The 17,983-nt window shown below is 39.0% G+C and overlaps 1 protein-coding gene across 4 annotated transcripts in view; it reads left to right on the top strand.

Moving 5' to 3' along the window:
* LOC133619388 (cyclin-dependent kinase 17-like) overlaps positions 1-17,983 on the top strand; it is an 89,887-nt gene that overhangs the window by 2,212 nt on the left and 69,692 nt on the right. For all 4 annotated transcript variants that reach the window (XM_061980370.1, XM_061980379.1, XM_061980406.1 and 1 more), the window contains exon 2: positions 16,490-16,649. In XM_061980370.1, coding sequence (XP_061836354.1) covers positions 16,520-16,649 — 130 coding nt within the window. In that variant the 5' untranslated portion in view covers positions 16,490-16,519. The remainder of the gene's footprint in view (positions 1-16,489; positions 16,650-17,983) is intronic.

The following is a 17,983-nucleotide window of genomic DNA, read 5'->3' as shown; positions in this document are numbered from 1 at the left end:
AAGCTAAATCATTCGGGACATTTGGCTTTGTAATCATTCTTTTTTTCGACCTCATTTTTGTTACTTTGCAGAAAGTCACGAGTAGGGAGGCTTTCTGTACGTACTTCCTGTGTGCGTAAAGCTGGCACCCCGCTCTCCGTCCACCAACGAGACAACGATCGTGAATGAAGAAGAGGGCTCACTGTGTTTAGTTAATTATACTGTTAAATAAAAACGCTCAAGTGCTGAGTGCTATGCAAAGAGTAAGACGCCTTTCTCCCTGTTTGAAGTAAGGGACTAACAAACGCGAGGCTCAACATTTCTGATTGGCGAACATGTCTGTCACTCAAATGCCGGTGACGGCGGAAAAAACACCCCCAACAAACACCTCAGCCTCTTGCAGTTACGTAACCGCAAAAATTAAAACCTCAATGTCGATTAATCGTGCAGCACTAGTGTTTCCCACAGATCAGCAATTAATTTGCCGTAATGGGGTTCAAGAGGTGATGTCACCCTGTAATTTGTAATGAAATAGTCAAATAAAAAGTAAATGGTAAATGGCTTATACTTGTATAGAGTGCTTTTCTACCTTCAGGGTACTCAAAGCGCTTTGACACAATTTCTACACTCACCCATTCACACACACATTCACACATTGATGGCGGGAGCTGCCATGCCATGCCCTAAGCATGACCCATCAGGAGCAAGGGTGAAGTGTCTTGCTGTAGGACACAACGGATGTGACTAGGATGGTGAAAGCTGGGGATCGAACCGGGGAACCCTCAAGTTGCTGGCACGGCCGCTCTAAGCCACGCCGTCCCACAAAAGCGAACAATACGCTACCCATAATATATAAAGACAGTATTAATACTTTATCTTTTTTTTTCACTGAAAGATGCCTTTAGCTTTATTTATGAATTTTTGACGTTTATTTTTGGGAAAGAAAACCGGCATGTTCCGGGGGTTTCATCAATTGGACACCCCCACTTGACCAAAGCATACATTTGATTGTTTGTAGTGAGTAGCTGGTATATTAAATAAACAAATACAAAACTATATTGTTATTTAGTGCAATGAATGTACTCACCTGAAAGTCCTTCAATGTGCAATTACATTTCCGCATTCCCTGAATTCATACAGATGGGCAGATGCAGGGGTTCCATGAATTCCAATGGGGAGCACGTCTTGCCATGTCTTGGCACTAAAGTCGAGGGAAAAGTGTCTTTAAGCCCCTTCTACACTAAGCCGACTAATGTTATCCAGGGTAAATCCCACCTAACCTTATCGGTGTCCACACACACACACAATGATCGTTTAAGACACCTCACCTCCTCCGTCCGCCGGTGCAACGCGACCTAGTACGCATGCGTGAAAAAAATGCGCGCGTCATAGTCACCTCTGACCTGAAAGTGTATCCTTACCCTGTGTTTCAATGTAGACTATTGCCACATTTCTTTTAACAGTAAACCTTGCTTGCCTCACCATCAGCAGCTGTTAGACTCATATGTTTTAATGAATCACACCTGAGCCATCATACATGAATCATATCTTTAATGGATGTGTGGAAGTAAACAATGTGATAAAGAACATTTTACAACAATCACAGATTTCTGTTCAGGACACTGTGCTTGTAGGCTGAAATTGGTGGTCGTATTTGACGGCCGCAACCACTTCATGGCTTCCCAATAGTTATAGAGTACAAAACTAGACGTTAAGTAATCGCTCGACATACATCGCGGACAATAACTGATAATAGTCTGCTTTGCCAGTGCAAATGTATTCGCTGTTTTTCGTAGTCTGTCGTTGTCTCCCCTTAGACAAGTGGTTCTTAACCTTGTTGGAGGTACCGAACCCTACCAGTTTCATATGCGCATTCACCGAACCCTTATTTAGTGAAAAATAAAAAATAAAAATATTTTTTTTAAATTCAAGGCAAAGTTATATGTTTTTTTACTGGTGCACAAAATGAACCGTGCATGAACATCACCTTGTTCAAAGAACAAAACCAACACAATGCATGTACTCACAACAAATTACACACCTGCAAATCAGTGCGACTTCTGCTGCCTTTGAGAGACCAGTTCAGATATGCGTGGCTTCACCTTGGCAAGTGCCACTCTCATGTCATTTTAAATGATAAATGATAAAATAAAATAATGTATTTATTTTCACAGCAAAGTCTGTTCCTTTTCTTCGTTTTCCACCCAGACATACAATACTAGTACACAGCTCATGATAAATAAATGATAAATGGGTTATAATTGTATAGCGCTTTTCTACCTTCAAGGTACTCAAAGCGCTTTGACAGTATTTCCACATTCACCCATTCTCACACACATTCACACACTGATGGCGGGAGCTGCCATGCAAGGCGCTAACCAGCAGCCATCAGGAGCAAGGGTGAAGTGTCTTGCCCAAGGACACAACGGACGTGACTAGGATGGTAGAAGGTGGGGATTGAACCCCAGTAACCAGCAACCCTCCAATTGCTGGCACGGCCACTCTACCAACTTCGCATGAAAATAATATTTTTTGTTCTTGTCATTGTAAGTGGGCCAAAACACTTATATTAGAAAATAATCTCATGGAAATGACAGCTGTCATTTGATTATAATAATAAAACATTTAATTTGTTATTTAGTCAGGTTTGGGACAGGTGTGCTCACATGTGCTCCACTGAATGCTCAAGGAGTTTTTGCGTTTGCTCACACATATGGAAAATTATAGGGAACATTGTTTGAGGGTATCCATAATACGCCGATAGGGAGAAGTTTTTATTCACCCAATGAGTCGGGTGTGTCTTGACCTCAGTGGCGGAGGCTCCGCCGAACCCCTGAAACCGACTCACCGAACACCTAGGGTTCCATCGAACCCAGGTTAAGAACCACTGCCTTAGACAAATGGACAACGTTTTTCACTAAGTAGAATCACAGCTGACCTGGACATTCAAAAGTTATCTTGCCGTTCAGCTGGCACAACACACTCATTGACAAACATATCCCACCAGGCTGCCGTTCTTCCAGGCCTTATCCAAAACCGTCGCTCAACTGTCTTTGTCGCCGTCTGAGTTGTGTTGTGTCTGAAATAGATGCAATCGCGCGTTTGCTTCTCTTAAGGTATTCATGTGTGATTTCCACACGGGCATGTCTGGATGACTCGCCTCCATCTTTCTGACGTCACTTCCGGTGTTGGGCGCGGTCTTTCTGGCGTCACTTCCTCTCCGAACTCAGTTTGTAAACAATCAATGAGTCCATACAAAGCTAAGAGCCGGAGATTCAAGAAATAGACGGCGCACTTACCCGTGTAAAAAATTGTCCGAGGAGAGGGACCTTAAACGCTGATTTAGTGTGGCTGAAACGAGGCTTAGGCTAAATAATTATTCGTTTAAGGGGTTATCCAGCTTAGTGTAGAAATAGCCTTAGACTCTATGTAGACTGATGGCTTGCCGTTAGTGCTTGCTAGTGGGACTCCAAGTAGACAAGCAAAACGTATTGCGCAGGTGTCCACACGTGTCGCTGTTTAAAAACAGGAAGTGAAACAAGGGCGACTGGCTGCAGAAGCCCAGGATTAGTTTGTTAAGGCCGGCTGAGGAGGTAGCAGTGTGGTAATGGGGCTCTGTGCCCAAACACAAAAGCAACTGGCAGAATTCACCAGAGCTGCACAAGTTGTAACTGGTATCCTCTTGACTCCTCCATGATGATGTCACTGTGGAGCTGGTGGATTTTGTAAACATTGCGCTTCTCCGCCTTCCACTTGACAATGCCACAGAGGTTCTCAATTGGGTTCTGGACAATCAAACACTTCCACAGTCAAGTTATGGAATTAAATTAAATTAGTCAATTAATCAAATGATAAATGAAAATGAACTCTATAAGCACAGCAAAGTAGCAACGTTTAGAAGGAAAAAATATAATTCCAAAGCCAAACAGGTCTTATTTTGGATTAGCCTATCAATACGGACAAACGTGCCAGTATGCTGATGTAGTTGAAAAGTGATTAAAAAAAACACCTGACCCAGTTTTTCCAACTGAGAAAAAAACTGCACTTTAAGATGTTTAATATTTAAATGAGTGCAATATTTGTTAACATAGATTGAAAGTCCATTTTATGCTAATGTTTGTGTACTTATTAAATAAAATCTAAAGTTCTAAACCTTCCATTACAATGGTAAAAATACTAATGAAAAATAAGTGTATTGCCTTTTAAATAATTATTGATTTCTTATTATTATATATTATGATTACATTAGTGCTTAAATTGTTTTCAAGATAATGCTGACAATAATATTGTTAACCGGCAATAATTTGTGGGACTGTATATCGTCCAGAAATATTTGTTATTGGCCCAGGTTTACCACCCGCTTTTGTCAAAGTTCAAACAGTCAGAATCAGGTGAGTTAAATAATAAATTATGTCTATCTTATGTCAACATTGAGGCAGCAAACCAATTGTACTGCTAATTCAGACTGTGTTTTACATGTTGTTTTTGTTTGTTTCATATTGTGCACCAGTTAAGCTGAGGGATGTTTTGTCTGAGTGCTGCTGCATCGAACACGCTCAAACACAGGAAATGTGTAAATTATTTTTCATTTTCAGAAAAAAAGGACTTTAAGAACTACAACTTTTGTGAAAATGTACTCCTTTGGAAAGAAACTTCATAACTAGTATATTCAAGTTCAGAGGTATTATATTTATACACAGGTTGAAAATAGCCCCGGGAGATTTGTACAGTTAAGTTTTTAGTAAAAAACATTTTTGACCCTGCCTCTTAAAAAAATCCTAAACAAAATTTTAAATGATGCGCGGCCTTTGTCACAGTACACGTTGAAAATCATGTTTTCCTAAATAAACCAGAGCTCCTCCGTGTCTGTAGCACTCATGCAGCACCAGACAATACTATCACTACAATGTTTGGTGCATTTGTACTCAACAGTCAAATCTTTGACAGTGAGATCGATATGTCATCGCCATGAATGCATGCACTGTGATTGTCTTCTTGCACTTTGCCTGACTTTGTCCTTCAACACGTGCAAGCAATCATGAAACCAAACACTCTTACTACTCATTTAGTCTATCAGTGCTGACAATGCAATTTCAATTCTCTCTGTTTTTTTATGCAACATTCAGGTTAAGTGTCTGAACATATGCTGAGTAGAAGCAATTAGAGTATTAGATGAACACATTCGCTCAGCTATCTAATGTTGTGTGTCGTAGTTGGTATTTGGGCAGATTTGTGCATTAGTCACCCTTGAGCCGCTACGACAGGCCATGTTCTGAGCGCTATTGAAAGACCTGTGCCGCTCTGTCACATTATGTGTGTGCAAGCGTACATTCTTGTGTCTCAAAGTGTTCAATAATGCTTGTTTGTGAGGCAGACATAGGCGTATCGGCAGATTAAAAAATATATATAATATTTATGTATCTATCACTCTCTAGCATAAGTGATGATGTGGCGATGTTGATTCTTCTTTTTTCTTCTTTTCACTTCAGAGGGATAAACTGTGGTTTCACTCTGGGCCTGTAACCTAGCAACCCAACTGGTGTGCGCCCTGAATAAATCAGACCGTGTTCGTCCTCTGCCCTCCTAAGGGGTGTGCCACTTCACCTCACCTCTGTTTTACCATCTTTCCCGCAAATGTGGTGACACATATGCACACGCTCAAGGGCCATTAACAGTCAGCGAAACAACACAGTGCGAAGTTGTTGATGATGTTATTTCACCTATAGGTCAATTTGTAGTTAAACCTTCTTCCATATAGTAGGAGTTAGGTGGCTTGCCCATGCTGCCGCCTGAAGCCACATGTCACTTCCCAATCGCCAAGGTGTTTTTGCTGCTCTATTCACTGCACCACAATCATCTGCACTCGAGAGTACTCTGCATTAAATACACATTTATTGATGAAAATAATAAATTTCTAGAAATGGCATGATGAAGAAACTGAACTTGCCAAAGTAGGTATGGATATTTCCTAGAAGACAATGCCAGCCTTTAAAATACTGCATCAACTTTCCCTATTTTAAACGGTTTCTAACTTTTTCCAGACAGTTTAGACCAGGGGTGCCCACACTTTTTCAGCAGGCGAGCTGTGTGTATATGTATGCGAGTATATACACATATATATATATATATATATATATATATATATATATATATATATATATATATATATACAAACCCCGTTTCCATATGAGTTGGGAAATTGTGTTAGATGTAAATATAAACGGAATACAATGATTTGCAAATAATTTTCAACCCATATTCAGTTGAATATTCTACAAAGACAACATATTTGATGTTCAAACTGATAAAAACATTTTTTTTTTGCAAATAATCATTAACTTTAGAATTTGATGCCAGCAACACATGACAAAGAAGTTGGGAAAGGTGGCAATAAATACTGATAAAGTTGAGGAATGCTCATCAAACACTTATTTGGAACATACCACAGGTGAACAGGCAAATTGGGAACAGGTGGGTGCCATGATTGGGTATAAAAGTAGATTCCATGAAATGCTCAGTCATTCACAAACAAGGATGGGGTGAGGGTCACCACTTTGTCAACAAATGCGTGAGCAAATTGTTGAACAGTTTAAGAAAAACTTTTCTCAACCAGCTATTGCAAGGAATTTAGGGATTTCACCATCTACGGTCCGTAATATCATCAAAGGGTTCAGAGAATCTGGAGAAATCACTGCACGTAAGCAGCTAAGCCCGTGACCTTCGATCCCTCAGGGTGTACTGCATCAACAAGCGACATCAGTGTGTCAAGGATATCACCACATGGGCTCAGGAACACTTCAGAAACCCACTGTCAGTAACTACAGTTGGTCGCTACATCTGTAAGTGCAAGTTAAAACTCTCCTATGCTAGGCAAAAACCGTTTATCAACAACACCAAGAAACGCCGTCGGCTTCGCTGGGCCTGAGCTTATCTAAGATGGACTGATACAAAGTGGAAAAGTGTTCTGTGGTCTGACGAGTCCACATTTCAAATTGTTTTTGGAAACTGTGGACGTCGTGTCCTCCGGACCAAAGAGGAAAAGAACCATCCGGATTGTTATAGGCGCAAAGTTGAAAAGCCAGCATCTGTGATGGTATGGGGGTGTATTAGTGCCCAAGACATGGGTAACTTACACATCTGTGAAGGTGCCATTAATGCTGAAAGGTACATCCAGGTTTTGGAGCAACATATGTTGCCATCCAAGCAATGTTATCATGGACGCCCCTGCTTATTTCAGCAAGACAATGCCAAGCCACGTGTTACATCAACGTGGCTTCATAGTAAAAGAGTGCGGGTACTAGACTGGCCTGCCTGTAGTCCAGACCTGTCTCCCATTATAAATGTGTGGCACATTATGAAGCCTAAAATACCACAACGGAGACCCCCGGACTGTTGAACAACTTAAGCTGTACATCAAGCAAGAATGGGAAAGAATTCCACCTGAGAAGCTTAAAAAATGTGTCTCCTCAGTTCCCAAGCGTTTACTGAGTGTTGTTAAAAGGAAAGGCCATGTAACACAGTGGGGAACATGCCCTCTCCCAATTACTACTTTGGCACGTGTTGCAGCCATGAAATTCTAAGTTAATTATTATTTGCAAAAAAAAAATAAAGTTTATGAGTTTGAACATCAAATATCTTGTCTTTGTAGTGCATTCAATTGAATATGGGTTGAAAAGGATTTGCAAATCATTGTATTCCGTTTATATTTACGTCTAACACAATTTCCCAACTCATATGGAAACGGGGTTTGTATATATATATATATATATATATATATATATATATATATTAGGGCTGCAACTAACAACTAATTTGATAATCGTTTAATCTGTCGATTATTACTTCGATTAATCGATTAATAATCGGATAAAAGAGACAAACTACATTTCTATCCTTTCCAGTATTTTATTGAACAAAAAACAGCATACTGGCACCATACTGGCACTAAGGCTGAAACGACGCGTCGACGTAGTCGACGTCATTGACGTCATCGATTACGTAAATATGTCGACGCCGTTTTTGTGCGTCGACGCGTCACATACCTTATTTCCTTGAATAGCCTCCGGGGCGCTAAGTAATTTAAAACCTCTTCTCACTCCTGCGCTTACCAAAAGGCGTGGGGTAAATTTAGGCCTGCGCTTATAAATTTGAGTGATGTAAGGATACCATCATGAAAAGCACATTTAATAAAAAAAAACGTTATTATGGTCTTACCTTTACTTATAAATGAGTATTCTGATCAAAAGCATCGATAACTTGTTTATAGAAGTCTTCCTTATCTTTCTTCAATTTTAAAAGTCTCTCTGTCTCGATGGAGATCTTTCTTTAAGTATTACCTCCTGCTTTGATTGAAAGTCCAGTTTAGAAAACTGTTTTATTTTAGATATGTAATCCTCCATGTTAAAAGAGCAAGCAAACGATCGCTGCTCACTCTTGTGGCTTGTTGTCCTCTTCTGCAGCGCTGGTCTTCTGCAGTACCGGTAGTCGCAAGAAGGATCACTAACGCCCTCTACCACCAGGAGGCGGGAGTCATTTAATGACTCATATTTGACACACGTAGCTACAGTATATTAATAAAACATAGCTGCTTACTGTTCTTTTTAGCATATTCAATAGCTTGGACCTTAAATCCTACTGAATAGCTCTTAATCTTCTTCCCTTTATGCGATTTCAAATGATTGAAATCAGCCTCCTCCATTTTGAAAATGATGACTCGTGACGTGACGAGTTTGACCCGGCGGAAGTTCTAGGCAAATGCTAATTATTTTGCGAAACGAGTTTGACCCGGCAGTAATTCGAGGCATGCAAATACTATATACCCGGCGCCAATTCAAGGAAATACGCACTTTTTTGTATTGGATGTTTATCTTTATTTTTGCACATTTTAAAGCAAAATAAGCAATACTTTTACTTTTGAAATGCTTATACTATTGCAGAATATTAAGATTTGCACTGGATGTTTACTTTTATATTTGCACATTAAAAAGCAAATAAGCTACTTTTAATTTTGTTAAATGTTAAAAGTTTTAAATGTTTACATTGTTACAGAATATTTTGTCATGTTGTTGTCAATGTTGACTGAGTGGCCATAATTTTTTTTAAATATATATATATAGTATATATATAATATATGTATGTATATATAATATATGTATATGTGATGGGAGTATACTCCCTAGTGAAGTATGGGAGAACATGCAAATGATGGGGGAGGGAGACTGTTTAATGGCTCATCTCATGTAAAATTATATGAGCATGTCACCTTTTGTTTCCCACCATTCAACTTGTTCTTCAAAACTTTTGCATATCGTGAGCTGCCAAAAACATCCAGTTGTGCTAAAATGGTTGTTTGGGTGGATACTTGCCGAGAGCATCTTTTTGTGAGGGAAAACTAGTTGTTGTGATTGCGCATGACAGCTTTTGAATTCCCTCACAGCGCTAGGTGTCTGTAATAGGCCTGAAAGACTGCAAGAACGGAAAGGATAAAAAGCTTTTGTTTGAGCCTCCAAGGTTGGACACCAAGCGAAAGGCTGAGTGTGTGTACTTGTGCATTTTGTTGTGTGTGTGTGGATTTGTGCATGTCAGCTGCTGAGCACTTAAGGGTGAGATGGGAGAAGCATGAAGTGGAGGGGATAGAAATAATCTGCCTCTACCTCCAGGCCAAAAACTTCCACATGCGCACATGCAGACGTGTATATATGTGTGTATATATGTGTATATATGTGTATATATGTGTGTGTGTGTCATATATATATATATATATATATATATATATATATATATATATATATATATATATATATATATATATATATTCCAAAGACATGCACCTAAGGATAGGTTGATTGGCAACACTAAATTGGCCCTAGTGTGTGAATGTGAGTGTGAATGTTGTCTGTCTATCTGTGTTGGCCCTGCGATGAGGTGGCAACTTGTCCAGGGTGTACCCTGCTTTCCGCCCGATTGTAGCGGAGATAGGCTCCAGCGCCCCCCGCGATCCCGAAAGGAATAAGCGGTAGAAAGTTGATGGATGGGATGTGATGGTATTGTAGATACCGTCAGATTCCAAATCTTATCAATAATGCCGTGACGCTAACAAAAACTTGGTGAGTTTCGCCATCACGTCTCCATCTCATCGCTGCCACCACAGCCTGGGGTGCAATAGACTACATACTGTGGTGAAGTAGGCCGGCTTCGTTGCGTGAAGAAACCTACAACTTTTGGTTGTGTTTTCCGCTCCGTATGCTGAATGGCAATATACGATATATATCTCAATATTTTTTCCGTAAAGTAAAAATAAATCACAAAACAGTATGTCATTATTTTAACTTAGCAAATATTGACTTACTTAGACAAAATAATGACTAAGTCAAATTAATGACTTACTGTAAATAAGCGTTTGCAATAAGCGTTTGAAAAAAAGAGTTAAAATTGGGGCCAAATGCTGACATATGCTCAACTCATCATGCTTAATTTATTACAGCATTAGGGAAGCTTGTAGTTGATTTTTATTATGTAAATGTTATATTTTTTTCAACATGTTATAGCAGGGACCCTGCCATTCAAAACTAGGCTGATACATTACTAATGATTAATGTAACTATAGCTGAAAAAATAGTACAATAGCAATAGGAGAGACTATTCATCCCTGAACACCATGGAGTTCATGTAGGCTTTATGATGCAGTTACATTATTATATAGGAGTGTAACGGTACGTGTATTTGTTTTGAACCGTTTCGGTACGGGGGTTTTGGTTCGGTTTGGAGGTGTACCAAACAAGTTTCCACACGAACATATTAAGTAGCCGCCTCCGCTTCCTTCTGCCTCTGTTTCTGTCAGTACTCTACTCATCACCCAGTATTGTCCCACCCACACAACCATCTGATTGGTTACAAACAGAGTGGTAACAGCCAATCAGCAGTGCGTATTCAGAGCAGTAACAGCCAATCAGCAGTGCGTATTCAGAGCACATGTAGTCAGTGCTTAGCGTTTAGCAGGTAAGCATCAGGCAGCGGACTCTCTCCAAATTATAATAAACACCTCCCAGTCAACTACTAGTAACATCACTATGAGCCCGTTGACCTTCTGGAAATATAAAAGAAAGCTCAGCTCGCTCGCAGTCCTGGTTTGAGGTGAAGGCTCATTCGCTTTTAGCGTAACGTTAGCTCATTTTGCGGTGTGTGTGTGTGTGTGTGTGTGTGTGTGTGTGTGTGTGTGTGTGTGGAGTGTGCATGTGTGTGTGTGTGTTATGGACAGCAAAGCCCTGTCTGTCTGTTATTTCACTTTACCTTTTTCTGTGTTGATTGAGCTGTGTTGAAGCAGCAAAAAAGGACATTGTGTTAAATGAAGAGTTTCTGTCTCTGATAGTTGATATAATAATGTAACTGCATCATTAAGCCTACATGAACTCCATGGTGTTCAGGGATGAATAGTCTCTCCTATTGCTATTGTACCATTTTTTCAGCTATAGTTACATTAATCATTAGTAATGCAGCAGCCTAGTTTTGAATGGCAGGGTCCCTGCTATCACATGTTGATAAAAATATAACATTTACATAATAAATCAACTACAGGCTTCCCAAATGCTGTAATAAATTAAGCATGATGAGTTGACTTGAAACTGTTTAATGTTGCACTTTTTATATGTAGAAGAAAAGTTTTGTCATTTTATTTAATCTGAGCAACAACTTGAGGCAGTTTAATGTTGATTAACGTGGGCAGAATTATTATAGTGTTCCCAATGTTAAAAGGATAAAGCCATTGTTTACAAATTTGGTAAATAAATAACCAAAAAATGTATATTTTGTTGTTTTCTTACTGTACCGAAAATGAACCGAACCATGACCTCTAAACCGAGGTACGTACCGAACCGAAATGTTTGTGTACCGTTACACCCCTATTATTATATCAACTATCAGAGACAGAAACTCTTCATTTAACATAATGTTCTTTCTTTTTTTGCTGCTTCAACACAGAAAAAGGTAAAGTGAAATAACTTAGTTGTTAACTGTAGGTCAATAATGCTTGTCTTTTTCTCAGACAGACAGGGCTTTGCTGTCCGTCACACACGCACGTACGCATGCACGCACGCATACATACACTGCAAAAGGAGCTAACGTTACGCTAAAAGCTAATTAGCCTTCACCTCAAGGACTGCGAGCGAGCTGAGCTGCCGCTTATATTTCTAGAACGTCAACGGGCTTATAGTGATGTTACGAGTAGTTGACTGGGAGGTGTTTATTATAATTTGGGGAGAGTCTGCTGCATTATGCTCACCTGCTAAACACCTTTCTGCTAACCCGCACCGTCTCTCCTCTCTGCCTGCCTGTGCCGTGAGCACTGACTCCATGCACTCTGAATACTCACTGCTGATTGGCTGTTACCGCTCTGAATACGCACTGCTGATTGGCTGTTACATGCGCTCTGAATACACACTGCTGATTGGCTGTTACCGCTCTTTGTGTAACCAATCAGATGGTTGTGTGGGTGGGACAATGCTGGGTGCTGCAGAGATGTACTGACAGAGGCAGAGGCAGTACGAAGCATAGCAGCTTGTTAAGACTTTAGTTTAGCACCAAATGATAATGTAAATACATTTAATAAAGTTAAATACAAATTAGGCAACAAGAGAAGTATCCTACACTTCTCTTTTGTTAAGTAAATCTGAACAGCCGATATGGGCATCTACATCAACTATATGATTTGCCTGAGAAGCTGGACAGGACAAAAAAATGTTTTGTACTGTTTTTGTACTTATTTTGATTGATTGATTTCTCAGCTGTTTGTAAATGTTGCAGTTTATAAATAAAGGTTTATAAATAAAAAAATAAAAATAAAAAAAGCCTCAGCTCATGCGCATAGCATAGTTCCAACGAATCGATGACTTTTGAATTAATCGCCAACTATTTTTATAATCGATTTTAATCGATTTAATCGATTAGTTGTTGCAGCCCTAATAAATAAATATATATATATATATATATATATATATATATATATATATATATATATATATATATATATATATATATATATATATATATACACACATGTATATTAAAAAAAAAATAAAATAATAATATATATATATATATATATATATATATATATATATATATATATATATATATATATATATATATATACATGTATATTGAAAAAAAATAATATATATATGTATAGAGTATATGTGTGTATATGTATATATTAGGGCTGGGCGATATATCGAGTTTGTAAGATATATAGATATACTGTATTTTTAAACAAGATATGAATTAAGAAAATATCGTAATATCGATATAATTTATTTCACGTTGAAATTACCAAACACCGCTTATTTGTTGTGTTCCTTGATTCTCCCTCGATCCCCTCCACGGGCTACTAAAGCCCTCCCCTTTCTCCTTCTAAGACGTGCTTGCACATATAAGAACATCCATGATTGGTTGGTTGTTTACTATTATGAGTTACGATTGGTCGAGATTAGTGCAAAACATTTGGGACAGACCAATCAGAGGCAGGATAGGGCGGGTCATCGAACCAGGAAGGGAAATCACAATCGGCATCCCAAATGACGACGAGAGATTCGTAGAAGTGAAGAGGGAATTTTTCAAGCGGGTGATTTATACATTAAAAAAACTAGTGGAACATGTCAGAGGGATTCTATTGTTTAGATTTTTGTTGTAGCGATGTAGACGACGTCCAGGAAGCCCACAATGCGTCTATTTGGACAAATAAATGTTTGCGTCTGGATAACACACTCATTTGAGTTGTTTACCATGTAAGCCCAAATTAAAACTGGTCTCGAGTTGCCAAGCCGGGCATATTTTGCACGAGAAATGCTGCCAAAAATGTATGCCCAAGTGAGGAAGATCATAGCCGCACAATTAAGTAAAGTCACTTACTTGGCGCTGAACAGAACCGCACGTGTGTGACAGTCCATTACATCGTCGACTGGGAATTAAAAACTGCCTGCGTGCAATTTTTTTAAAATCTGAGTTTGATACATTTTGTATTATTTGCACAGCTATGTTATTTATATTATGTAGAATTAATATATTTCTGTTTTATTTATGTTAAAATATGCTACTTAAACAGTTTATTTTCTGTGCTGTTAAACCCCATCTTGACTAACTGGGTTAATAAATGTGCCCCCGACTTTACAGTACAGTTGTCATTCAGTTCAATTTCAGTGAATCTCGCTCAAAAATGAATATCTTTATATTTATACTTTCACCAAAAAATATATTGAGATATATATCGAATATCGAGTTTAAGTAAAAATATATCGAGATATACTTTTTCGTCCATATCGCCCAGCCCAAGTATATATATATGTATGTGTATATGTGTGTGTGTGTGTGTGTATATATATATATATATATATATATATATATATATATATATATATATAATAGGAAATCAAATAGTGTATGTCCTTCACTATGTGGTAGGTTCCTGCGGACGTTACCTCCTTCTGTTGTTGTCTATTTTTTTCATACGGTGTTGATCTGGAAATAGTTGCTTCGGCATTTTGTTGGTGTGGCACCAAACGGAGATGTTGACATGCAGAGTTTCAAGCACTCCTCATTCTCTAGCGGGTGACTTTTCAAATGATGCTACATTAACAGTGGTGCTACTTTTTGTAGCAACGCTTTTGCCGCATAATTGTTCAACATCTTCCCGCTTGAAGCTAAACCACAGCCAGAGGATGGAACCCGTGCTGTTTTTCTTGGGAATTAATTCTTCCTTCATTTGTTACCAGATTCGCACCTTCTCTCTCTCATATTACCACCCGCACCGCACCATTAGCATCACAGCTAACGCTACCATGTCGCTACCTGTCTGCTCCGCGTGACGTATGTAAGAAGGTGCGCTTGTTTTAAGTCTCTGTGAGAAGGAGGGACAAGAAAGAGTGGGAAACGCATGCATTGTAATGCCCGCAGCTAAGAGCAACTGCGTGAGAACGTATACTCGAATATCACGATATCGTCATTTTCTATATTGCACAGAGACAAACCCGCGATATATCGAGTATATCAATATATCGCCCAGCCCTAGTATATATGTATATCTATATGTATATATATATATATATATATATATATATATATATATATATATATATATATATATACAGTCAGTAAAATATTGTGTTGGTATTGTTAAACTGTCAATAGCACTCACCAAAAATAAATACGAAAAAGTTAATACATGGGATCGGCCGATGTCACTGATGGATGATCACTATCTGAATGGGCAGCATAAATCCCTGATCGAAAAATCGCTAGTATGTATGATTTTTTTAAATGTTTTTTTTAAGAAAATATGTGCATCAGTCCTGATTATGCAAATTATATGATGCCGTATTGGCCACACCCCTAGCTACGCCGCCATTACCACAGATATATTGGCAATTTGGAGGAAACCTTTTACATTGTTGGACACATATTGCTAGCAGTTTAGAATGAACAAAACGGAGGAATACTTATGTGTTCTTATCTCACATAGAGATTGTGATTGATAGGGAAAATTACCCCCCAAAAAGTGCAGAAATGCATTACTCCCTTAAATTTAAGAAGCTGGTCAGCCGCTGATGGGCTTTAAAAATAAAATATATACATATTTATATCAATTTAAAAGGTAAAGTGTATAGACAGAATAATTGACACCACATTTCATAATAAATCAAGCAAAGGTTAGACAAGAACCCCCCCCAAGAATCTGTAAAAAAATAGAAGTAAATATGAACTTCATCGCCTTGATGCAGGATGTCAACCGGATCAAACAATTGGTAATGAACGAGAACTGTTCATGTGCTTGCACAATCAAACAAAACATGTTGTCATTAGAATTTAGGCTGTTTTTACTGCAGAGAGGGAACCAATTCAAATTTGCTTCAATTATTTGCTTTTCATAGGTGGCTTGATGTCTTAACACTTTTGTCCATAGACAAACCAAAACCTAGATCACCAGCAAATAAGAAGAGAGATAATTAGTTTCAGGGCCAGACGGCTTGGCTGCTATTAACATTGACTGTACAACATTTGAAATAGCCTTTATGTATCAGGGCTGTCTGGTCATGGACATCATCCCAATGTGTCATGGGAGAATTCTTTAGCCCCACGTTGGCCTTGGAACCCTTTTTCTTTTTCTTTTTCTTGATCATAAACATTGAGGTGCAGGTAGCTAATTTGGGAGAACTGCTCCATTTTTTGAGAATTTGTATTTGTTGCGCTATTTTGTCATTTTGTCTCTGTGGGCTTGTCTCTCTTGGCCACCCTGTGTCTTTTATTCTGCAAGGTTTGCACTTGGGATACATAACAATGAGAACTCATGCTGAACTCGCAAACACAACCATTGGCAGCCCGTACTGTGCATAGGCTGCACTGCAGTATATTAGTATGTACAATAAAGAATAATTGCAGTGTTTGGATACAACTGGGCTTAATGAGAGCAACAGGCACAAATATGAGGATGCAAATAGTAATGATGGCTGTCTCCCTCTCTCAGGCTCTGGGTCCTGGTGTTTCTCTGGAGAAGATGGACCGGATGAAGATAATCAAACGGAGACTGTCCATGTCTTTACGAAGCGCTCGGCCTGTCGATGACTCCCTGTCTGAACTGGCAGAGCAGATGGCTTTGGATGAGCCACCTACAGCAAGGGATAATGGTGAGACACCGTATACTGTACATTAAATGCAGTCACATACTTCAATGTTTCTAACGGAGGAAATTAAAATCTATCTCAATTTCAACTAGGTATGCAACGATTACCGGTATTGATGATAAACCGCGACGAAATTCCCGACAGTTAGCGCTACAGTTTCGTAGCCAATGGGATCTCCGCTATTCCGCCTATTAAATCCGATAATTAACCATACAAAATTTGCCAACAATACTCAATTTACATATCGTGACTTGACTATTAAAGTTAAGTTAGTTAAAGTCCCAACAATAGTCACACGCACATTATGTGTGGTGAAATTATCCACTGCATTTGACCCATCCCCATATTCACCATCTGGGAGGTGAGGTGAGCAGCAGCAGTGGCCACGCTCAGGAATCATTTGGTGATTTAACCCCCAATTCCAACCCTTGATGCTGAGTGCCAAGCAGGGAGGCAATGGGTCCCATTTTTATAGTCTTTGGTATGACTCGGCCGGAGTTTGAACTCACAACCTTCCAGTCTCAGGGCAGACACTAACCACAAGGCCACACTCTAACCACAAGGCCACTGAGCAGGTCTAGTATTGTAGTAGTATTAACCTAGTATTGGTGATATAAGCACTAACGCAGACAAACTATTTATAGCGGCAACGTAATCACTTCCGTTTGTCCCTACGTTTACATCATCGAGTGGTCTGCTGTTGCCTCGCTTCCCTGCTGCCTGTAAGTTTATTGTAGATCATAAATCATGCCTCTCACCTGGAAAGTATATGGCTGAGGATGTAATCCAACAAGTTAGGACACTTTGACCGCCATTTAGGAACCTGGAACTGGCGAGAACGACAGGAAGTGAACTTGTTCCCCCCGCCTCCCACCATGTTTCCATCGCCAGGATTATGACACATTTTAATCGAAAAGGGAATCTATGAACATCTCAGCAGTCGGGATCCTAATGACAGCAGACCTTGCATAGTGTGTGATGTTTTTTTATGTTTGTTGGCTCTCATAAAGTCTGCAGTGAGTAATATGCAGTGATGGAAATCATCATCTGCGTTTTCTGAAATGAATGCGCCGCGTATGCTTAAATTATCAAAATACGTAAATATTTAATGTTATTATAAATATGCTTGTTACTACATTACATATATACTTACATCATGTATATTAAACCCTAATGGAGGTGTTTGGATGTTTTTGTAGGGGTTCTATAGGCAGAATTGAGCTCCATTGTAAGCGGCATGTATTGATAAAACAATCCATCCGTCGTCATGTCTTTCATAATGATTGTGAACGATAGGCAAAATTCCCCCCAAAAAGTGCAGTTCCACTTTAACAATC

The sequence above is a fragment of the Nerophis lumbriciformis genome, linkage group LG01, assembly GCF_033978685.3.
Source record: "Nerophis lumbriciformis linkage group LG01, RoL_Nlum_v2.1, whole genome shotgun sequence".
NCBI lineage: Eukaryota > Metazoa > Chordata > Actinopteri > Syngnathiformes > Syngnathidae > Nerophis > Nerophis lumbriciformis.
This window is presented reverse-complemented; position numbering and strand designations above follow the sequence as displayed.